Raw genomic sequence first — 17,599 nt, 5'->3', positions numbered from 1 at the left:
TCACCTAGTGCTTGATGCCTCCGACCCTGAGGCTGGCTCAGGGGAGTGGTGGGTCAGAAGTGCCTAACCTCCCTTTCTGCCTGTTTCTCCTCCCAACTCCTCCACTGGCCTGAGCAGCTGGGCGGGGCCTGCCTGCTGGCCATCGGCATCTGGGTCATGGTGGACCCCACCGGCTTCCGGGAGATCGTGGCTGCCAATCCTCTGCTCCTCACGGGCACCTACATCCTCCTGGCCATGGGGGGCCTGCTCTTTCTGCTCGGCTTCCTGGGCTGCTGTGGGGCCGTCCGTGAGAACAAGTGTCTGCTGCTATTTGTGAGTACCCCAGCCCCCACCCCACCCATGGGTGCTCTGAGGGGTGTCGGGGATCGGCTGCAGACTCCCAGGCCCTGCCTGGCTTCCATTCAGACCAGTGCTTCCCAAACTTGGGGCGGGCTGTCAAAGCAGAAGGGATCATGGAGATAAGCATGTCCAACCCCACTCATTCAGTAGTCAATGGTCCTGAAACCCTGAGACATTCAGCAACTTGCCCAGAGTCTCATGGAGTTGGCGGCAGAGGGGATGAAACAGACGCTAGGCCAGGGCCCCTGCAGTGCCTCAGGCTGCCTCTTCCCATGCCTTTGGGACCTGTTTTCTCCCTGGGGCAGCCCTTCCTCACTCCCACTTCACTTTGCTGCTTTCCTGCAGTCAATCCAGGGCCCCTGGCTTAACGCACACCTAGTCTGTGTCTACATGCCAGGAAACTCAGAATAAGGTTTGTGCCACATCGTCCCACCTCCAGGGGTGGGACGGTCCCCAGCCTTTTCCATTTGCCTTGGTGGCCTCAGCTTCCAGAGCCTGCTTTTGCAGTGGGCCCATGCCTGCAGTGGGTGAGCTGGCCCAGATGGAGGGGTCCTTGGCGTCCAGGTCTGAACAACCAGGTTTCTCCAAGGCATGGTCAGCTGAGAGCACTGACATTGACCTTGATGTTTTTCCACTTGCTTGCTATTAAAAACTCTAATATATAACTCTTTAGTAACATCACTAAGATGCCTAGTGGATGAGGCCTTCCCCTTGTAGATATGCAGTTCTGAAACAGGTATGATATGGCCTCTGAAGTTTTCTTATTCATCAAGTAAATAGCCCTTGAACTCCTATCATGCGCATGTAGTTCACTGGGTGCTGAAGATGTGTCAGGGACCAGGAGTGATGGTCCCTTCCCTCACAGACAGGCACAGGGGAGGCAGCCAAGCCGTGCGGATGAGCTGGGCAGTGGACAGGCTTGGTTTGAGTGTACTCCCTGCTCCATCCCCTAAGGGTGTGCCTCCCATCTAGTTCCCCAACCTCCCAGAGCAGCCATATCTTCTTGTTAAACAAGGGGGCCGACCAGCTCAGCTATAGATCACAGCCAAACCAGACAAGCAGTGGGTCTTCTAGTTCTCGAGTCTCCTGGATTCCCATGGGCAGTGGCGCTTGGGGCCTCCGCCTGCTTTCCTGTGCTGGGTGGATGGGTCTTCTCTAAGAGGTACTGGACTTGGAGAACTTCTGGGCTGAGCCCAGTCCCGCTACGGGGTAAGTTAAAAACAGCCCTGTTTAGAGAAGTGTGGGTGTGTCTGGGTCAACTTGCGGATGCTCCTCATGGGTGAATTCGTGGGCGGAGTTAAATGACACAGAGACCTGGGCTGGTTGGGGGGCTCCCTTGCAAGTTTCTGTGAATAAGCTAGCACCAGCAGTGCTGGGAGGAGAGACCTGGCACCATACCTCCTCCCCAGACGAGAGCACACTGCACGGCCCCATTTGTGTCCCGGTGAGATGCTGCCCATCCAAAGGAAGTGAAGTCAGCTGCGAAATGAGTGACAAGGAGCCTTGGGCCCATTTGTCCTTCAACGGCACAAACACTGCAGACTTCATTTGAAGAGAAACAAAGAAAAACTTTGAGCGCCCCCTGGTGGACAATTCTCTACAGCTTGTCACGGTGCTTGCAGAAGTCTTGGCTGGGGAGCCCAAAGGGACTTTAAAAGGAGCTGGGATATGGGTCCCAGAACACACCCAGCCTCCCTTTCCCCCTCCTCACCTCGGCCCCCAGGGGCTCATTCATTGTTAATGGGCTCGGTTCTGAAGCCAAGACAGGAAGCCAGGCTGGTGTTCTTGGCTGGGAGCAGGCTGGGGCGGCTCCAGTCTCCTCCAGTAAGTGGCTGCCTGCAAACCTGCCAGCCGCCCGAGGACGTCCTCCCTCCCGTGCTATGCGAGGCAGGACTGAGGCCCAGGGATAGGAGATGTGTCCACGATCCTCCCGAGAGAGGTGATCCTGGCTGCCAGGCTGGGGGCCCTTCTACAAGGCCTGATGGCAGATCCTTCCCCTCCCCTCCCCACCCCCACCTCTCTCCCTTTGTCCCCCTTCTTTCTACCTATCTCTGTGTAGCTCCCTTTCCTCTCTGCCTCTGTCCTCCCAATCTTTGTCCTTTTTTTTTTTTTCGAGACAGGGTCTCAGTCTGTGGCCCAAGCTGGTATGCAGTGGTGTGATCTCAGCTCACTGCAACCTCAACCTCCTAGCCTCAAGTGATCCTCCCACCTCAGCCCCCTGAGTAGCTGGGAACACAGGCACGTACTGTCACACCCGGCTAATTTTTGTATTTTTTGTAGAAACAGGGTTTTGCCATGTTGCTCAGTCTGGTCTTGAACTCCTGGGCTCAAGTGATCCACCGCCTCGGCCTCTCAAAGTGTTGGGATTCCAGGCGGGCACCAACACAACTTGGCCTTGTCTTTCTCTTGATCCCTGTTTTTATTCCTACGCCCTTTCCTTGTCCCTGTCCTGACCTCTCCCTCCCCCATTTCCCTGTCCCTCTCTCTCCACTTCCCCTGCTTGCCCTCCCCTCTCTAAGGCCCCGCCCACACAAGCCTGAGGTCACAGTGTGGGTCAGAGGCAAAGGACACTTGGATCAAGGTCTTCTGGCTCCCAGACCAGGGCTGTCCACAGGCTCCTAACCTGGAATGGACTCCAAAATTTACCTGAAATTATGTGCAAAATGTTACGTCAGGGCCTGTGTATGTGTATTGTGTATACATGGATTGTGTGCATACTCATGTGTATGGGTACAGTGTGTATGTGCACGTGTGTTGTGTGTGCATGTATGTTGTGTTCTATCGTGTGTGCTTGTGTGTACATGTGTGCATTGCTTTGTGCATGTGTACACGTGCATGGGTATTGTATGTGCATGGGTGTTACGCATGCATGGGTGTTACACGTGCATGGGCGTTACATGTGCGTGGGTGTTACGCATGCATGGGTGTCGTGCGTGTGTGGGTGCACATATGTATGCATGTGGACATGTGCCTGTGTGTGCACATGTGTGTTGTGTGTGCATGTGTGTTGTGTGCATGGGGGTTGGAGGGGTTCTGTGAGTGTTTCCAGAGAAAGGCACCAAAGTTTCTGGAAGGTTTTCAAAAAGGTTTATGCCCTAAAAAATAAGAAAAACCACTTCTCCCTTCCTGGCTGAACCTGGACCTAACTGTGTGGTGGTTCCAACCGAAGAGAGCATGGAGCCTCACCCCTGGCAGCTTCTGGGATTCTTCTAGAAGCCTTTCACTGCTTTCTCAGCCTGTCAGAAAGGAGAGAAGGCTTGTCTCGAGAGGGGCCAAAAGAGTGACTTTAGTCAGCCCAGGAAACCTGGTTCAAAGGTTCACAAAGCAAGGAGGCCTTGAGATGGGGCTGACTGTCCCCTTCCCTCTGCTCTGAGACTGAAGTCCTACAGGACCTGGGGACAATCAGTCTAATGACCAGACCACCTAATGATCAATTTATCTATCTAAAGGTCCATTTCCCAAATACTCGTGTTGATCAGTATTACAGCACTCACATGCAATAGGACAATTTCAGCCTCCTATTGAAAATTTCTGGCATCCCTTTTTCTCATTTGCTTACCTTTGAGTATTTCAAGGATTTTTTTTAAGCCAACTTATTTAAAAATTCTAATTTTAAAAATATTTTATAATGAAGGCAAGCTCAACTGGAAAAAAGAACAGCAAAAAGAGAGGAGTATATTCAAAAAAGATAAATGAGCTGAATTGTACATGCGGTATGTAAATTTGGTAAATATTTATTAGAAATGGGAACTGTGAGCAGACATTGCCTATAAGCAGATGGGTTAGAAAAGCCTGGAAATGTTCCCAACTAGGCAACATAGTAGTTTCCTCCCCTTTGCTAATTTTTCCATCCTAAGGAAAGTGATGCAAATTAGAGGATCAGGAATGGCTGACAAATGTGTCCTTAGGCAAATGGGATGCAAACCTTAGGAAAGGCCTTGATGAGGGGAAGCCCCAGGAATGGCTGGGTCCAGGGGAATTCCCCAAAGGACTTTAACACTGGTAAACTGTCTTAAGCAGGAGGACATTTTCATGCTGGAGAAGGGTGAGTTGGCAGAGGTGGCATTGTGACTGCCATGGGCACCGCAGCCTTGCACTTTGGTTCACAGGATTCACACTCCCACATACTCAAGTCATGCCCAGGCCTTGTGCTTGGGGAGGCCCACTTCCTCCAGTCCACAGCTTCCCAGGTTTATTTTTATATCTCATCTCCTGATGCTTCAGCTCAATGGAAACTCCATGAAGATGGGGACTGAGTCTGCCTTGTATGCATTTATTTGCCAATACCTAGCACAGTGCCTGGCACAGAGCAGGTTCTCAGTAAACAGCCCCGGAGCCAAGGAACAGAGAGGAGGTGGTAGCAGAGGTTTGGCTAAGAGCATGGACTTTGGAGTCAGAAAAGCCCGGGCTCTAACTCCTGCTCTGCCATTTCCTGGCTGTATGACCTGGGGCTGGTCACTTAACCACTCTAAACCTTAGATTCCTCATATACAAAATGAGGATAATCATACTTCCTTCCCAGCCATAGTGTTGCGTTCATGATCCAGTGGGAAATGCATGTTTTGCTTGGCTCTGTTTGTGGGATGCCTAAGCACTCTATAAATGGGAAACTAGAAGAATTGGTGCTGAGCCTCAGGAGGCTTTGCAGGCTGTGTAGAAACCATAAGACCTCGGGGCTCCCGTGGCTTCCAGGGTAACATGGTGATGAGAGGCTGTGTTCTGCAATCAGAGTTCTTGGGGTGAAGTCCCAGAGGTACTACCCACCAGTTATGCCAGCTTGGGCCAAGTACTGCTCCTCTCAGCCACAAATCCCCTGTCAGTAAAATGGGGGTGTTGCTGATAACAGCATCTGTCTCGCTAGATGAGAGGGCTTGATGAGATGATCCATGTAAGATCCACAGTGTCTGGGTAGCAAGGACTCAGCAGGTAGCTATTGCTATTTTTCCAGAGCCGCCCACACCAGCACTTGTCTTCGGGAAGGATGTGCTTCCTCTGGGCTCTAAGTAACCATCTGAGCATCTCTCATGTCGTGCCGGTCTTGCGAAAAGCACCATACCTGCATTACCTCGTGGAAGCCATGTGCAGTCATCCTGGATGGCACACACACATCCCAGAGTGATGGGCACACAGAGTACACGAGGCCTGTGATCTGCTTCATCCATTATTTATCACTGTCCAGGCCGAGGCTGCTCCTTGCCAGCCTGGGGACCTGCCAGTGGCTCCAGCGAGAGGGCAGAGGGCAGGGAGGGGCTCCTCATAGAGGCCCCGTGTAATGGAAGTGGATGGCCATCCATCACCAGCCAAATGGAAATGCCAGGACCCCTGCCAGCAGCCTCCGTCACTGTCACAGGGGAGGTGAGGCTGCAGAGGCAGAAAACACATCACTCAGCAGCCACTGAGCCCAGAGCCCCCCATCCTCCTGGAAAGGAGAATTGTAGGAGTGGCAGAATGGACCGTGGGCATTGTGACCTGGGGCACAGGAGGCTTCCCCCACCCCACCCTCATCATACTCTGCACTGGTTGGGGAACTCTGCTCCCTGACCTCAGCTGGAGGTCAGCCCCCTCTTCAGGAAGCACAGGAGCATCTGGCCTGGTGTCCCTCATCTAGATGTGCCAGCAGGCCACCCAGCAAACCCCAGCCAGGCAGCCTGCTGACCTGTGGAGACAGACTCCTGGGCTCAGAAGAGAATGACAGCGCAATCCCTGAGCCTCGCCCTGCCTCAGGGAGCAGACGCAGCCTGGCACTCTGAAAAGGCAGCTGGGCCAGGATGGGAGTGTTCTTTCTGCAAAGCTCCAAAGAGCTCTGCACCCATGGAGTAGTCACTTCCCTTCTCCAGCTTCAGCTTCCTCAACTTCGAAAAGGGGAAACTACACAAAAAAGAGACCGTGAGAACAGCGTCCGGTGCCCGGCGGTCCCCTGTGAGAGCAGAAGCCTGTGTCGGAGCAGCTGGAGCCCAGTGAGACCTCAGGGGCTCAGGAGCCCACGGTGCATCTGAGGGCTGAAGCAGACTTGATGTGGTGGCTGGGGACAGACACCAGCCAGCAAAACGCAGGATTGTCGAATGACACATCCCCGCCGCGGGCTGGCTGCTCTGCTGAAGCAAGGGCCTTTCGTTAGGTTTGGACACTTAAAAAACTAAAACCCACTTGCCAGGCCTCAGAGATGTTTCATGTCCGTGTGCTGAATGGACAGATTCTACACCCCTCCCGAGGTGCTCACTAAGGTGGACCCCGGCCCACGCAGTTTGGAGAAGCCTCGGGACCTCTAGAAGGCAGCCGCTGTGGGCGCTGAAGAGTCAGGGAGGGAATTGGACTGGGGTCTCCCTGGGGTGGGGATAAAGTGACAGAAATCTTCCTCTGACCACAAGAGGCACATTCCAGGAGAGAGATGCCTGAAGGTATTGTCAGCAGCCCACAGAGCATCTGCAAGGAGGCCAGTGCCTCACCAGGAGCCAGGCCTTGGAGGCCACAGAGGAACCTGCTCGTGGCCCACATTCGCTCCCCTTCTGCACATGAGAGCCCAATGTCAAGCTCTGCTTGGCTCATTTCCAACAGGGGAAACACTTTCACATGCCTCGTGATTCCCCACGGGGAGTCCCCGGAAGTGGGTCTCCACATCCCCATTTTTTCTGGCAAGAAAACTGAGGCTGGAAGGGGTTTGTATGAGTGGTTGTCCCATGACACACGAGGACAGACAAGGCGGGCCCTGAGGTGTCCTAACTTGAAGCCCAACACCCTTGCCTCCTTCCAGCCTGGTACACCGGGGGCAGGCAGGCAGGCAGGCAGGCAGTCCTGACGACTGGGACCCCAGAAAGCAGGTCTGGCTGCTGCCTGGGTGCCTGGGAGGGTATGAAAGAACCAGTCTCTGTGTGTGTCAGGGATAAAGTCCTCTGCTGGTGGTTTCCAGGTAGGGTGACAACGGACTTTGTCAAGGGCACCAGCTATGCTGAGTAATGAAGGCAAAGCCAATTTCTTCTGTTGACAGCTCTCGGCCCAAAGGAAACCACACAATGACCAGGGCCGGTGATGTGGCAGATCACAGGGCCTTCATGGCGAGTGCTCCACCCCGGCTCATTCATCCATCTAAGAGTCCTGTATCAACACCTGTGCTGACCCAGGCATCCGAGCAGGCAGCGTGCTGAGTGACAGCTCCTGTGCTAAGGCCTTGCGGGCACCTCTGTTAGGCACTGCGGTGTGGGGGAGCCCAGGAGAGGGAGGGTTCTCCCTGCTTGGAGAAGTCAGGAAAGGCTTCTCAGAAGGAGAGGGGCTGAGGCTTCACCTGATCTGGAGAAATGAGGAACTGGTGGGCAAGGGAGGGCAGTGCCTTCCTGGCAGAGGTAACAGAGCCTGTGAGGTCCCTGAAATGAGGGGCACTGTGGCTCATTCAGGGAACATCAAATTCAGTGAGTGGAGCAGAAGACTGTGTTAGATACCAAACTCCTGGCCCCTGGGTTTTGAGATTTGGTAGTCATACCACCTTCCCTCCAATCTTATTCCTTGGATTTTGGCTGAAGGTCAATGTGACCTCCCCACTTCCCATGGGAACCAGAGACAGTGGGGCAGGGAGAGGTGGCCCTGGGGCTGGCAGATGGGGAAATCCAGCTGGGGATCCCCAAGGCACTCAGGATTCTCGCAGCCTGTACAACCTACCCAGAAGGAAATTTACCCAGAGTGGGCTCAAACGGGTTTCATCAGCGATCTCCTTCCAGAGTGGCTAAGTAGGGTTGTTCAGGTTGCACACTGTACAAGGGGCCTCTCTAAGGGTACCATTTGCGTGGAAGGTATATATTTGTTTATTCTTTTCATATTTTGATCACAATCCTGTTGACTCCAAGGAGGAGTCACTGGTGTTTTTGTCATGAAAAATGTCTGATAGCAGTAGAGAGCCTTAATCTTACAAAATGAGTATACTGCGTCACTGGTGTGACAGATGGACGGATGCATTGGCCAGTGGCCGCCCCATCCCCTGCCTGCCCTCTGGGCTCACAAGCCTGTTCCTCTTCCTGCAGTTCTTCCTGTTCATCCTGATCATCTTCCTGGCAGAGCTCTCAGCAGCCATCCTGGCCTTCATCTTCAGGGAAAATGTACGTACCAGGCCCCAAGCTTTCCTGCCTTCTGCTATCAGCAAGGGGTTGGTGGCCATTCAGGTCTGGCTCCTCCCCTCCTTGAAGGGTCTCAGAGAGTGGGCAGCCTCTTATCTGGCACTTCCAGCCCAAGTCATGGCCTCACCCGCCTGGCAAGGCCCCGCAGACCAGGGAGAGACCCCAGTAAGCCTGTTCCTGCAAGGGCTTTTCTCTGCTCCCAAAGCATCTGGTACAACCCCATACCTTATTCTGGAAACATCCCTTCCAATCCTTGCCTAGTAACGGCCCAGTGATAGCAAGACAGTCAGAATAATCAGAGAGGCTGGAATGTAGGAGCACAGGGCAGACTGCTCTCAGAGGAGGCCCTGGCTGGTATCCTCCTGGGTACCTTGGCCCCACAAGCCACCAAGTTCCAGAGGCTACAGGCAGCTGGGGTGCCAGCTGCCTCCCCTGAGTTGACCAGAGCCAGGCACCATAGCCAAAGGGAGACTGGGGCGGGGGGTTGGAGAAAGATGGGAGGGGAGGAGGGGCAATGGGGCAGGACACACAAAATGGCCCTGGGGTAGAGGAGGCGGGCGGAGAGGGTAGTCAGCACGGAGCAGAGGAGGAGGCCACCACAGCCTGTGAGCAGACAATGGTGCCTAGATGGTCTCCTCTGCTGGGTACCACCCAGGGCCCTAGCCTTCGACTGTAGCAGGAAGGAAGGAGAATATTTTGGGAGTAGGAGAAACTGAGGAGGACTCCTCTGGAAACTGACATACAAAGACTTCCTGCCCGGTCCTGTAGCTTCTTCAGGGCCTGGGACCCAGGGCGTCTGCTTGGCTCTGTCTGGGGAATAGCTCAGGGTGGAAGGGGTGGGGTGAGGTGCAAACTCCCCATCCAGATAAGCCCTCCCTCTGGGCAGAGCTGCAGGTGGAGCGAGGTCCTCAGCGTGCCCTGACCTCGGCTCCACCGAGATGTGCATGTGTATGGACTTCCTTTCTACATTGGGGATAAGGAGATTGCCCCAAGTTCGTGGTTTAGGAGAATCCCAGGGGACCTGGCACCAGGATGCAGAGCCCCTAGCTCTCATTCCCCCAACTCCCAAGCAGGTGGATGGAGAGATGATGGAGGGTGGGGGCTGCACCCAACTGCCAGGCCTAAGCCCATCTTCTCCCTCTGCCCCCAGCTCACCCGAGAATTCTTTACCAAGGAGCTCACCAAGCACTACCAGGGCAATAACGACACAGACGTCTTCTCCGCCACCTGGAACTCGGTCATGATCACAGTGAGTGACGCCCCAGAGATGCTGTGAACATTCAGAGCCACGATGCCCAGTGTTCACATGCCCACACCAGGCATCAGTAATCAATCCAGGCACTCTCCCGTTGATCACAGACCTGGCCTTGGAATCAGCATCCACGCAGCATTCCAGGCAGCCATGCCATTTGATCACAGTCCCTACTCGGGGTGAAACCTGTTTGCTATCCTTGTCTTGGGTCCCCAAGCAATGGTCATTATGATGATGATAATAACCACAGCAACTGTTTATGGAGGGCTAAGTGCCTGGTGAGGTAGGAATTGTTACTGCCACCTCTGTTACAGAGATGAGGACACTGAAGGCCCAGAGAAGTGGAGTGGCTTTCCCATGGTCACACAGTAGTGACAGGTGGAGCCAGCCCACACCCAGTCTTCTGATGCCACTCCTTTGCAGAGGCTGTATGTCCTTCTCTGTCCCTGCCCCTGCGCCCTCCTCCTGCCAACCAGACCCTTCTCTGGGATCTCCCCCTAGTTTGGTTGCTGCGGGGTCAACGGGCCTGAAGACTTTAAGTTTGCATCTGTGTTTCGACTCCTGACCCTGGATAGTGAAGAGGTGCCGGAGGCCTGCTGCCGGAGGGAACCCCAAAGTCGGGATGGGGTCCTGCTGAGCCGGGAGGAGTGCCTCCTGGGAAGAAGCCTGTTCCTAAACAAGCAGGTACTGGCCCTGCTCTCCAGACAGGGGAGTGGGTCTATCGGGACTTGGGTGGCCAGAGCTGGGTGGGAGGCGCTATCACCCCAGAGGATCTGAAGCTACCCCAGGAATCCCAGGGAAGTGTTGTCCGTGATATGGGATGCCTGCACCTGAGCAGGGGCTGATGGAGGCTCCGTCCAAGTCCCTGAGATCCAACCAAAATGGGGAAGGATGACAGTGGCAGATGGTCTGCCGCTGGAGTGGGCATTTAGGCTGGGGCTAAGGGGTAAGTAGTTTTCCAGTGTTTCCTGAGTTTCTGATAATGCAGGTCCAAAAGGAGGGAGGGGGACAGAACCAGAATTACACAGTGGGGGGCCCTTCTTAGCCATGCACTGTATTTTGGAGGAAGCTTTCATTTGCCATGTGGGGTGCCCTAAGGGAGCAAGGTCTCCTTGACCTGACTCTCCAAGGTCAGAGAAGCTCCTAGACTTTTCTGGTTCTCTTGCAGCCTGAGGACTTCCTCTCAGCCTTGGAAGAAACCCTTTCCCTTCCTGCACGTGCCATTTCTAGGGAAGACAAGGGCCTGGGTTTGTGTGCCTCCTGCCCACACCCCGCTATGAGTTCACAATGCCCTTGCTCTTAATCCCCTTCTTCCCACTGACCAGCCCCCCCTCTGCCAGTGTGGGTGTGTGACCAGGCTAGGCAGGAGGAGAGGGAGGGAGAGGACGAGGGTGAACTAAGCCTGGGCCCTGGGCCCCTTGCTTGAGTAGGACTTTAACGAGGGTCTCATGGAGAGTTCCACATGCAAGAGACACAGCAGGGGACAGGAGACAAGGCCCCGTTCCTGCGAGGCTCACGATCTCATTAGAGGACACGCAAGATGAACAAGCAGCAAACTAACAAGAAGTAATCATTTCACATGGTCATGATTGCTGCGAAGAAATAAAACCAGATGAGGGGCTAGAATGGGCCTTGGGTGAGGGCTCAAGGCAGAACTTGCAAAGTCCCAGAGGAGGTGACAGTGAGCAGAGTCCTGGGTCCTGGGGCTCTGGCGGGCCCTTTCCAGCCTCAGCTCTGCCCCAGGAACTCAGCCCCTCTGGCCCTGGCACCTCCCCAAGGATTTCTGAGGCCCTGAGGGCCACATTCTCTCTGTCCCTCATCACCCTGTCTTCCTGCATTGGGGGGAAAGAGACTCAATAGAGAAATGAGGGCCCTGAGTTGAGGCCACTGTGGACGTGGGGCAGAGAGACCTGCCGTGGGGAGCAGCTGCAGGGCGGGGAGGGGAGTTTCAGGCTTCCATGGCAGGCAGGGGTGGGCTGTTAACTGCTGCATTGCCTTTGCCAAGACACCCTCTCTGGACCTCAGATTCCATACGTTGGCAGCAGCTGCTGGCTGCCCCGCCATGATCCATTTACCCCTGCTCTCTTGGGAAGAGAATTGTTGTCACACCCCACGACCACCAGCTAGAGGCTGCACCTCCCAGCCTGCCTTGCAGCTAGACCATGTAACCGAGTTCTGGCTAACGGGAGGTGAGCAGAGGTGATTTGTGCAACTTGAGTCACATCCTTAAGAGAAAGTGCTGTGCCCACCCTTCCTTTTTTCCCTGGCTGGGACCTTGCAGAGGGAGGTGGTCCCTAGGATGGCAGAGCATCCAGAGAGAAGGAGCCTGGGCCACGGACAGTTCCACAGCATACAGCGGCCACCATAGCGCGGGGTTTACGTGAAAGACCAGTGAATTTCTAACTTGTTGAAGGAGCTGCTGTTTGAGATGCCCGTTACCAACAGCCAAACTTAGAGCCTTTTAATGCTACTTGTAAGTTTTCAGGAGGCTTCCCATGGGCCCCATTCCCCGCATCAGATGTGCTTCCCATTTCTGGACTCATCCTCCATCAGGATGTCTCCTTTCTTTCCTCTCCTGGGCATGTCTTTAAAATTGGAGCTCATCAGAGAGGTCCCTGCACAGCCACGTTCATTCTTTCCAGTGACTCTGTTGTTCCTGAGGGTCTGAGCCTGGCTCCTGGGGTTTCTTTGCTGAGACATTCATGTCCCTCCTGGGCATTTCTTCCCGTTAAAAACCTGCTGCTGTGGAACTGTCTCTATTTGTCTTTTTCTCCAAAGCCCCCTTGCTTAAAGCCCAGGATGCATTTTTTGTTTGTTTGTTTGTTTTGAGACTGAGTCTCGCTCTGTCGCTCAGGCTGGAGTGCAGTGGCACAATCCTGGCTCACTGCAACCTCCACCTCCCGGGTTCAAGTGTTTCTCCCACCTCAACCTCTCAAGTAGCTGGGACTACAGGCACGTGCCACCATACCCAGCTAATTTTTGTGCTTTTTGGTAAGACCGGTTTCACCATGTTGTCCAGGCTGGTCTCAAACTCCTGACCTCAAATGATCCACCCCCTTGGCCTCCCAAAGTGCGTGAACCACCATGCCCGGCCCCAGGGTACATTTCTGACTTTGCTGGCAGGCCCATGGCAAGGATCTGGGAAGAGTTGAGTTCACTGTGGGGCTTGGGGTGGGGGTGAGGTGTGCAGGGATGCATGGCGTGGCCACAGGGACATCCTAGTTGCTCTGTGGCCCCCTGGTCCACATTGGTGGTGGACCTGGGTAGACAGGGGCCTTTTATGCTGGTGCCAGTGAGAAAGGACAGCAGGTAAGACCAGGGTGAAGGCAGTAAAGACAGAGAGGTGTGTGGATCTGAGAAATGTTCAGGAGGCAAAAATCTACCAGCCTCCGTGATGGGTCCTCATTGGAGGAGGAGCAGGAGGAGGTGCTGAGTGACTGGCTTCTGGTTTGGGGACGATCTTGCATTCAGTCTGGGGCATGTTGAGTCTAAGAAACCTTTGGAGGCCAGGCGCAGTGGCTCACGCCTGTAATCCCAACACTTTGGGAGGCCAAGGCAGGTGGATCACCTGAGGTCAGGAGTTCGAGACCAGCCCAGCCAACATGGAGAAACCCCGTCTCTACTAAAAATACAAAAATTAGCCTGGCGTGGTGGCATGTGCCTATAATCCCAGCTACTTGGGACGCTGAGGCAGGAGAATCACTTGAACCCGGGAGGCGGAGGTTGCGGTGAGCTGAGATCGTGCCACTGCACTTCAGCCTGGGCAACAGAGTGAGACTCCATCTCAAAAAAAAGAAAAAAAGAAGCCTTTGGAACAGCTGAGCAGAGGTGGGCTGTTGGGTGTATGGGGTGGAGCTGGAGGGGTCGGTGCTGGAGATGTACGTGTGGGAAGCATTGCGTGTGGGTGACCCATTGTGGTGGCAACCAGGCCTGGCTGCCCCTCATCAGATTAGGTAGGGGGTGACTGTGGGTGGCAGCAGGGGGCGGGGGATGTGCCCACCCAGCAGAGAGGGAGGATGGCACTGGCAACAGCCCACATGGTTAGAGGACTCATAGTCTGTGGTGGCAGGCTGGGGAGAGGCTCCCCGCCATGTGTCTCACCAGGTGGTGACGGGGAAACCGTCACGGGGTGGAGATGGTGGGTGGTGGTGAAGCAATCTCCAGGTGTGTAGATGTAAGCTCTGGACTACAGCCAGGGCCTGGCCCACAGGAGGGAGAATCCAGCCGCTCATGCCAGCCCCCTTTCCCTTAAGAACGGAGGAAAGACCGGGAATTTGGAATCCTCCTCAGTGTAAATCCTGGCTTCCCTTCCTCGTGTGTGACCTTAAGCAAGTTAGCCACTGCTCCTCCCTCCCTTTTCCTGTGGGTAAAATGCAGGTAAGACCCCTCCTCCCTGAGGGTTGTAATGAGATCAAGTGAGAAAGAGCCAACAAGGCCCTAGCAAAGTTACCAAGAGAGCAGACACTCACTCAGCGTGGGTGGTGGCATCCCGTCCATGCCCCAACCTCCCCAAGGGTGTCTCTGTTCCTGGGAAGCTTCCATTGGTCAACCTGGGCTGCTTGGTTGAGTCCAGGGGCCTGAAGGGTCTTTGGTGCCAAAGACCGATAGGGGAAGATGAGCTGTCAAGGCCCAGGTGCCACACAGCAGGGCTCAGCTTCCCTCTGCTGGACAAGGTCCCCGGCTTCTTGCCAGTTTCCCTGGGTGAGGCATGTCAAAGTCAATTTCATGCTCTGGAAGAGATGTGCTGCTTCTCTTGTCCCCTTCTGTGTGTGTGTGTGTGTGTGTGTGTGTGTGTGTGATTGTATTGCAGTGACACCCATGCTCAGACACTTTCCACCACTCAGGATATGCTGAGAGAGCGGCACAGAGAGACGGACGGTAATCCTTGGTAATCCTAACAAGCATTGAGATTGAGAGCTTGCTACTTGCCAACACTCTTCCTAGTGCCTTACCTGCAGTATCTCATTTTATCCTCACAGCAATCCCATGAGGTAATCTACATGGCCCCATTGTATAGATGGGGCAACTGAGGCATAGAGAGAGGAAGTAAATAGCCCAAGGTCGCACAGCAAGCCAGTGGCAGCGCTGGCTGGGACCCCAGGCAGCCAGGCCCCAGGGACCATTGCCAGATACCAGTCTCCTGGGCCATTGCTGTTCCCTGTCCAGGAAACCCCTCGAAGAGCTTCACAAACCCAGTGTGTGTGTTGGGGCTGCAGGAGGTGGGATTATGCACATGTGGCTGGCGGGCACGTGGAACACTGAGGGGATGATGGGAGGGCCAAGGCATCCCCTGCCAGGGCTGATCCCAAAACTATGCAACTCATCTCTCTTTCCTTGCTTGCAGAGTAGGTTAGTTTTTTTGCTGTTATAGTTTTGCATTTTAGGGTTCTAATGCTTCAAAATCGCTTAACATGGGACGGGGGAGGGATAGCATTAGGAGATATACAGAATGTAAATGACGAGTTAATGGGTGCAGCACACCAACATGGCACATGTATACATATGTAACAAACCTGCATGTTGTGCACATGTATACCCTAGAACTTAAAGTATAATTTTTAAAAAATCGCTTAACAAAGGATTCGGGGCTCCAACATGGGTCTGCTGGCAGATCCAGGATGGACCCTGGGCCTCACTGAATGGAGGACCAGCCCTGAACGGACCCCCAGCCACACTGATGTCCTGACCTGGCCTGGGGTAGGAACCCCTGGGTTGCCCTTAGGGCTCCGTCCCAGTCATACAGCCCTTAACTGGGCTCCCAGTGCCACAGCAGAGACAAGGCCTGAAGGTTCAATTAAGACCTTTTCTCTTTTTCATCTCTGGGCTTGAGGTCTTTCAAAGCCTGGCCACAGCCTGGTCACTAGAAATTACCTTGGGTATCGTCCCATAATGCTGATACCTGGACTCCACGCCAGACCCACTGATCCAGTGTTGTGGGGCGAGACCTTGGCATCTGCATTGCCAACCACTTCCCAGATTATTCCCATGCACACTCAGTCCCAAGAGTATCATGGACCCAGATTGTTGTGCCAGTGGGGTCTGTTTCTATCTGGGTATATCCTGTTTGCTCCATGGGGCTCCAGGGAGGGCTTCTGGGGGCCTTCCCTGCCCAGCTCCTGGTCAGCCTCCAGGCAGGTACTAGGACACCACTTGGCCACTAGTCCCAGATCAGGCCCTGCTGTCCACCTGCCTGGGTGCAGCCTCAGTCCTACTTTTGGCCAAAGGGGCTGGGTTTCTGCACGATGGACAAGAGAAGTGAGCATGTCAGCACCCAAGAATCCCCCGTCTCAACAGAGCCCAGAAATAGCAACCGTCACCCAAAAAGGGCTGGGCATGATCTCTCCACCCCCATCTGGGGATTTGTTCCCTTGCAGGTTCTCAGCCTGGGCCCAAAGAATATGCAGACTCCTATAAAGGAAGGAAAGTTCTCCCACTTTGAAAATATGTATCATTCAAAGCAAGTACCATGCATCAGTCTCTGTGGTCAGCATGGGGGAGGGGAGAGTTATGAACATGAAAATGACAGAGGTGTGAGGTGCTCAGGGTCAGAGAGGGCAGCAGCCATGGACTGGCAGCGCCTGGCTTGGCACTGGCTTGCTTTTTCGTATCTCTATCTATCTCGATCTCGATCTCTGTCTCTGTCTCAGTTTACATATCTCTAGGATTGCTTAAGAAAGCAGTAAGATCATGGGAATTAAGTCCAGGGCCTGTGGGCTGCGCTGGTTCAGAAAGCTGCCCAAAGGAGGTGGCATGCGAGCAGGGATTTGAAGGCTGGGCTGTGTTTCCTTGGGGAAGTGGCTGAAAACCAAAACACCTTCTGCAGCCAGGCAGGTCACGAGGAACAGTAGAGCGGGTGGGTGTGAAACAATAGGGAATTGTGCGGGGGAGAGGGGTGAGGTGCTGTGGATCCCCAGGGACCACCTGTTGCATCCGAAGGCAGCAGCTACTGATGGTGCTGATGTGAAAAGGAATAGCTCCCCTTGCTGGTTCTTCTGATTTCTCCAGAGCAGCAGGAAGTCCAGATATTTATGGGAAATTTCCCAATATTCCAATCACTGTAGTAGCAACATTAGACATGGCCTGCATGCTGTCAGTTCTCTGTCCCACCTTAGGGGCCAGGTGGCAAAGAGGGTCTTTGGTGCAATGCTGCCAAGTCGCTGTTTCTGGGTCCCTGCACCCCCTCCCCTGCCCTGCACCCCCTCCCCACTGTCCTGTCTCAGCAGCCATGTGATAGGGTGAGAGCTCTGGGGACACCTGCCATGAACCCTAGTCCACATGCTGGACTCTGACTCCAGGACTGTCACCCCTGGCCATAGCTTCACCTCTCATCCCTCCCTCCCAGGGCTGTTACACGGTGATCCTCAACACCTTCGAAACCTACGTCTACTTGGCCGGAGCCCTTGCCATCGGGGTACTGGCCATTGAGGTAAGTAAAGGCCCCCACTTCTGCCGCTCCCCAGGATGAAGCCTCACGTGGAGGCTGGGCAGATCCCCCCAGCCTCCTTCCCTCTTCATTTCCTTCACCGGGGACCCAAGGGGCCCCCACCATGGGTGCTATGGGGTGGTAAGCCTGGCTGTCTCTGCTGCCTGAGAGTCATTCTTGAACTCTGGAGATGAAACATGGGAGCCAGTGTCCCAGAAGTGGGGATGGGCAGGCAGTGTCTTCCCCACTCCCTCTTACTCCCCCATCCCCATCCCCACCTCCGCCCCAGCTCCATGGTCCAGAGAGATTTCACGCTTGCAGAGGCATCGGCATGGCTGCCTTGAAGGACAGGCTGCAGCCCGTGGTTTGAGATCAGGCCTTTTCTCTGTGGGGTGTTCAGGGCCTACGGGGGGGCCTTATTCATCCACAACGGTGGCCTTAGCCTCCTTTATCTGAGGGCCCCAGAGTCCCCTTGAAAGGTAA

General features: G+C 54.5%; 1 protein-coding gene across 8 annotated transcripts in view; it reads left to right on the top strand.

The window, feature by feature from the left end:
• TSPAN18 (tetraspanin 18) overlaps positions 1–17,599 on the top strand; it is a 203,970-nt gene that overhangs the window by 181,164 nt on the left and 5,207 nt on the right. For all 8 annotated transcript variants that reach the window (XM_054524452.2, XM_009246429.4, XM_009246425.4 and 5 more), the window contains 5 exons: positions 118–312; positions 8,349–8,423; positions 9,592–9,690; positions 10,195–10,377; positions 17,036–17,119. In XM_054524452.2, coding sequence (XP_054380427.1) covers positions 118–312; positions 8,349–8,423; positions 9,592–9,690; positions 10,195–10,377; positions 17,036–17,119 — 636 coding nt within the window. The remainder of the gene's footprint in view (positions 1–117; positions 313–8,348; positions 8,424–9,591; positions 9,691–10,194; positions 10,378–17,035; positions 17,120–17,599) is intronic.

Source organism: Pongo abelii, chromosome 9 (assembly GCF_028885655.2).
Source record: "Pongo abelii isolate AG06213 chromosome 9, NHGRI_mPonAbe1-v2.0_pri, whole genome shotgun sequence".
Taxonomy (NCBI): Eukaryota; Metazoa; Chordata; class Mammalia; order Primates; family Hominidae; genus Pongo; species Pongo abelii.
Note: the sequence above shows the minus strand (reverse complement) of the source record. Positions and strands in the feature narration are given on the sequence as shown.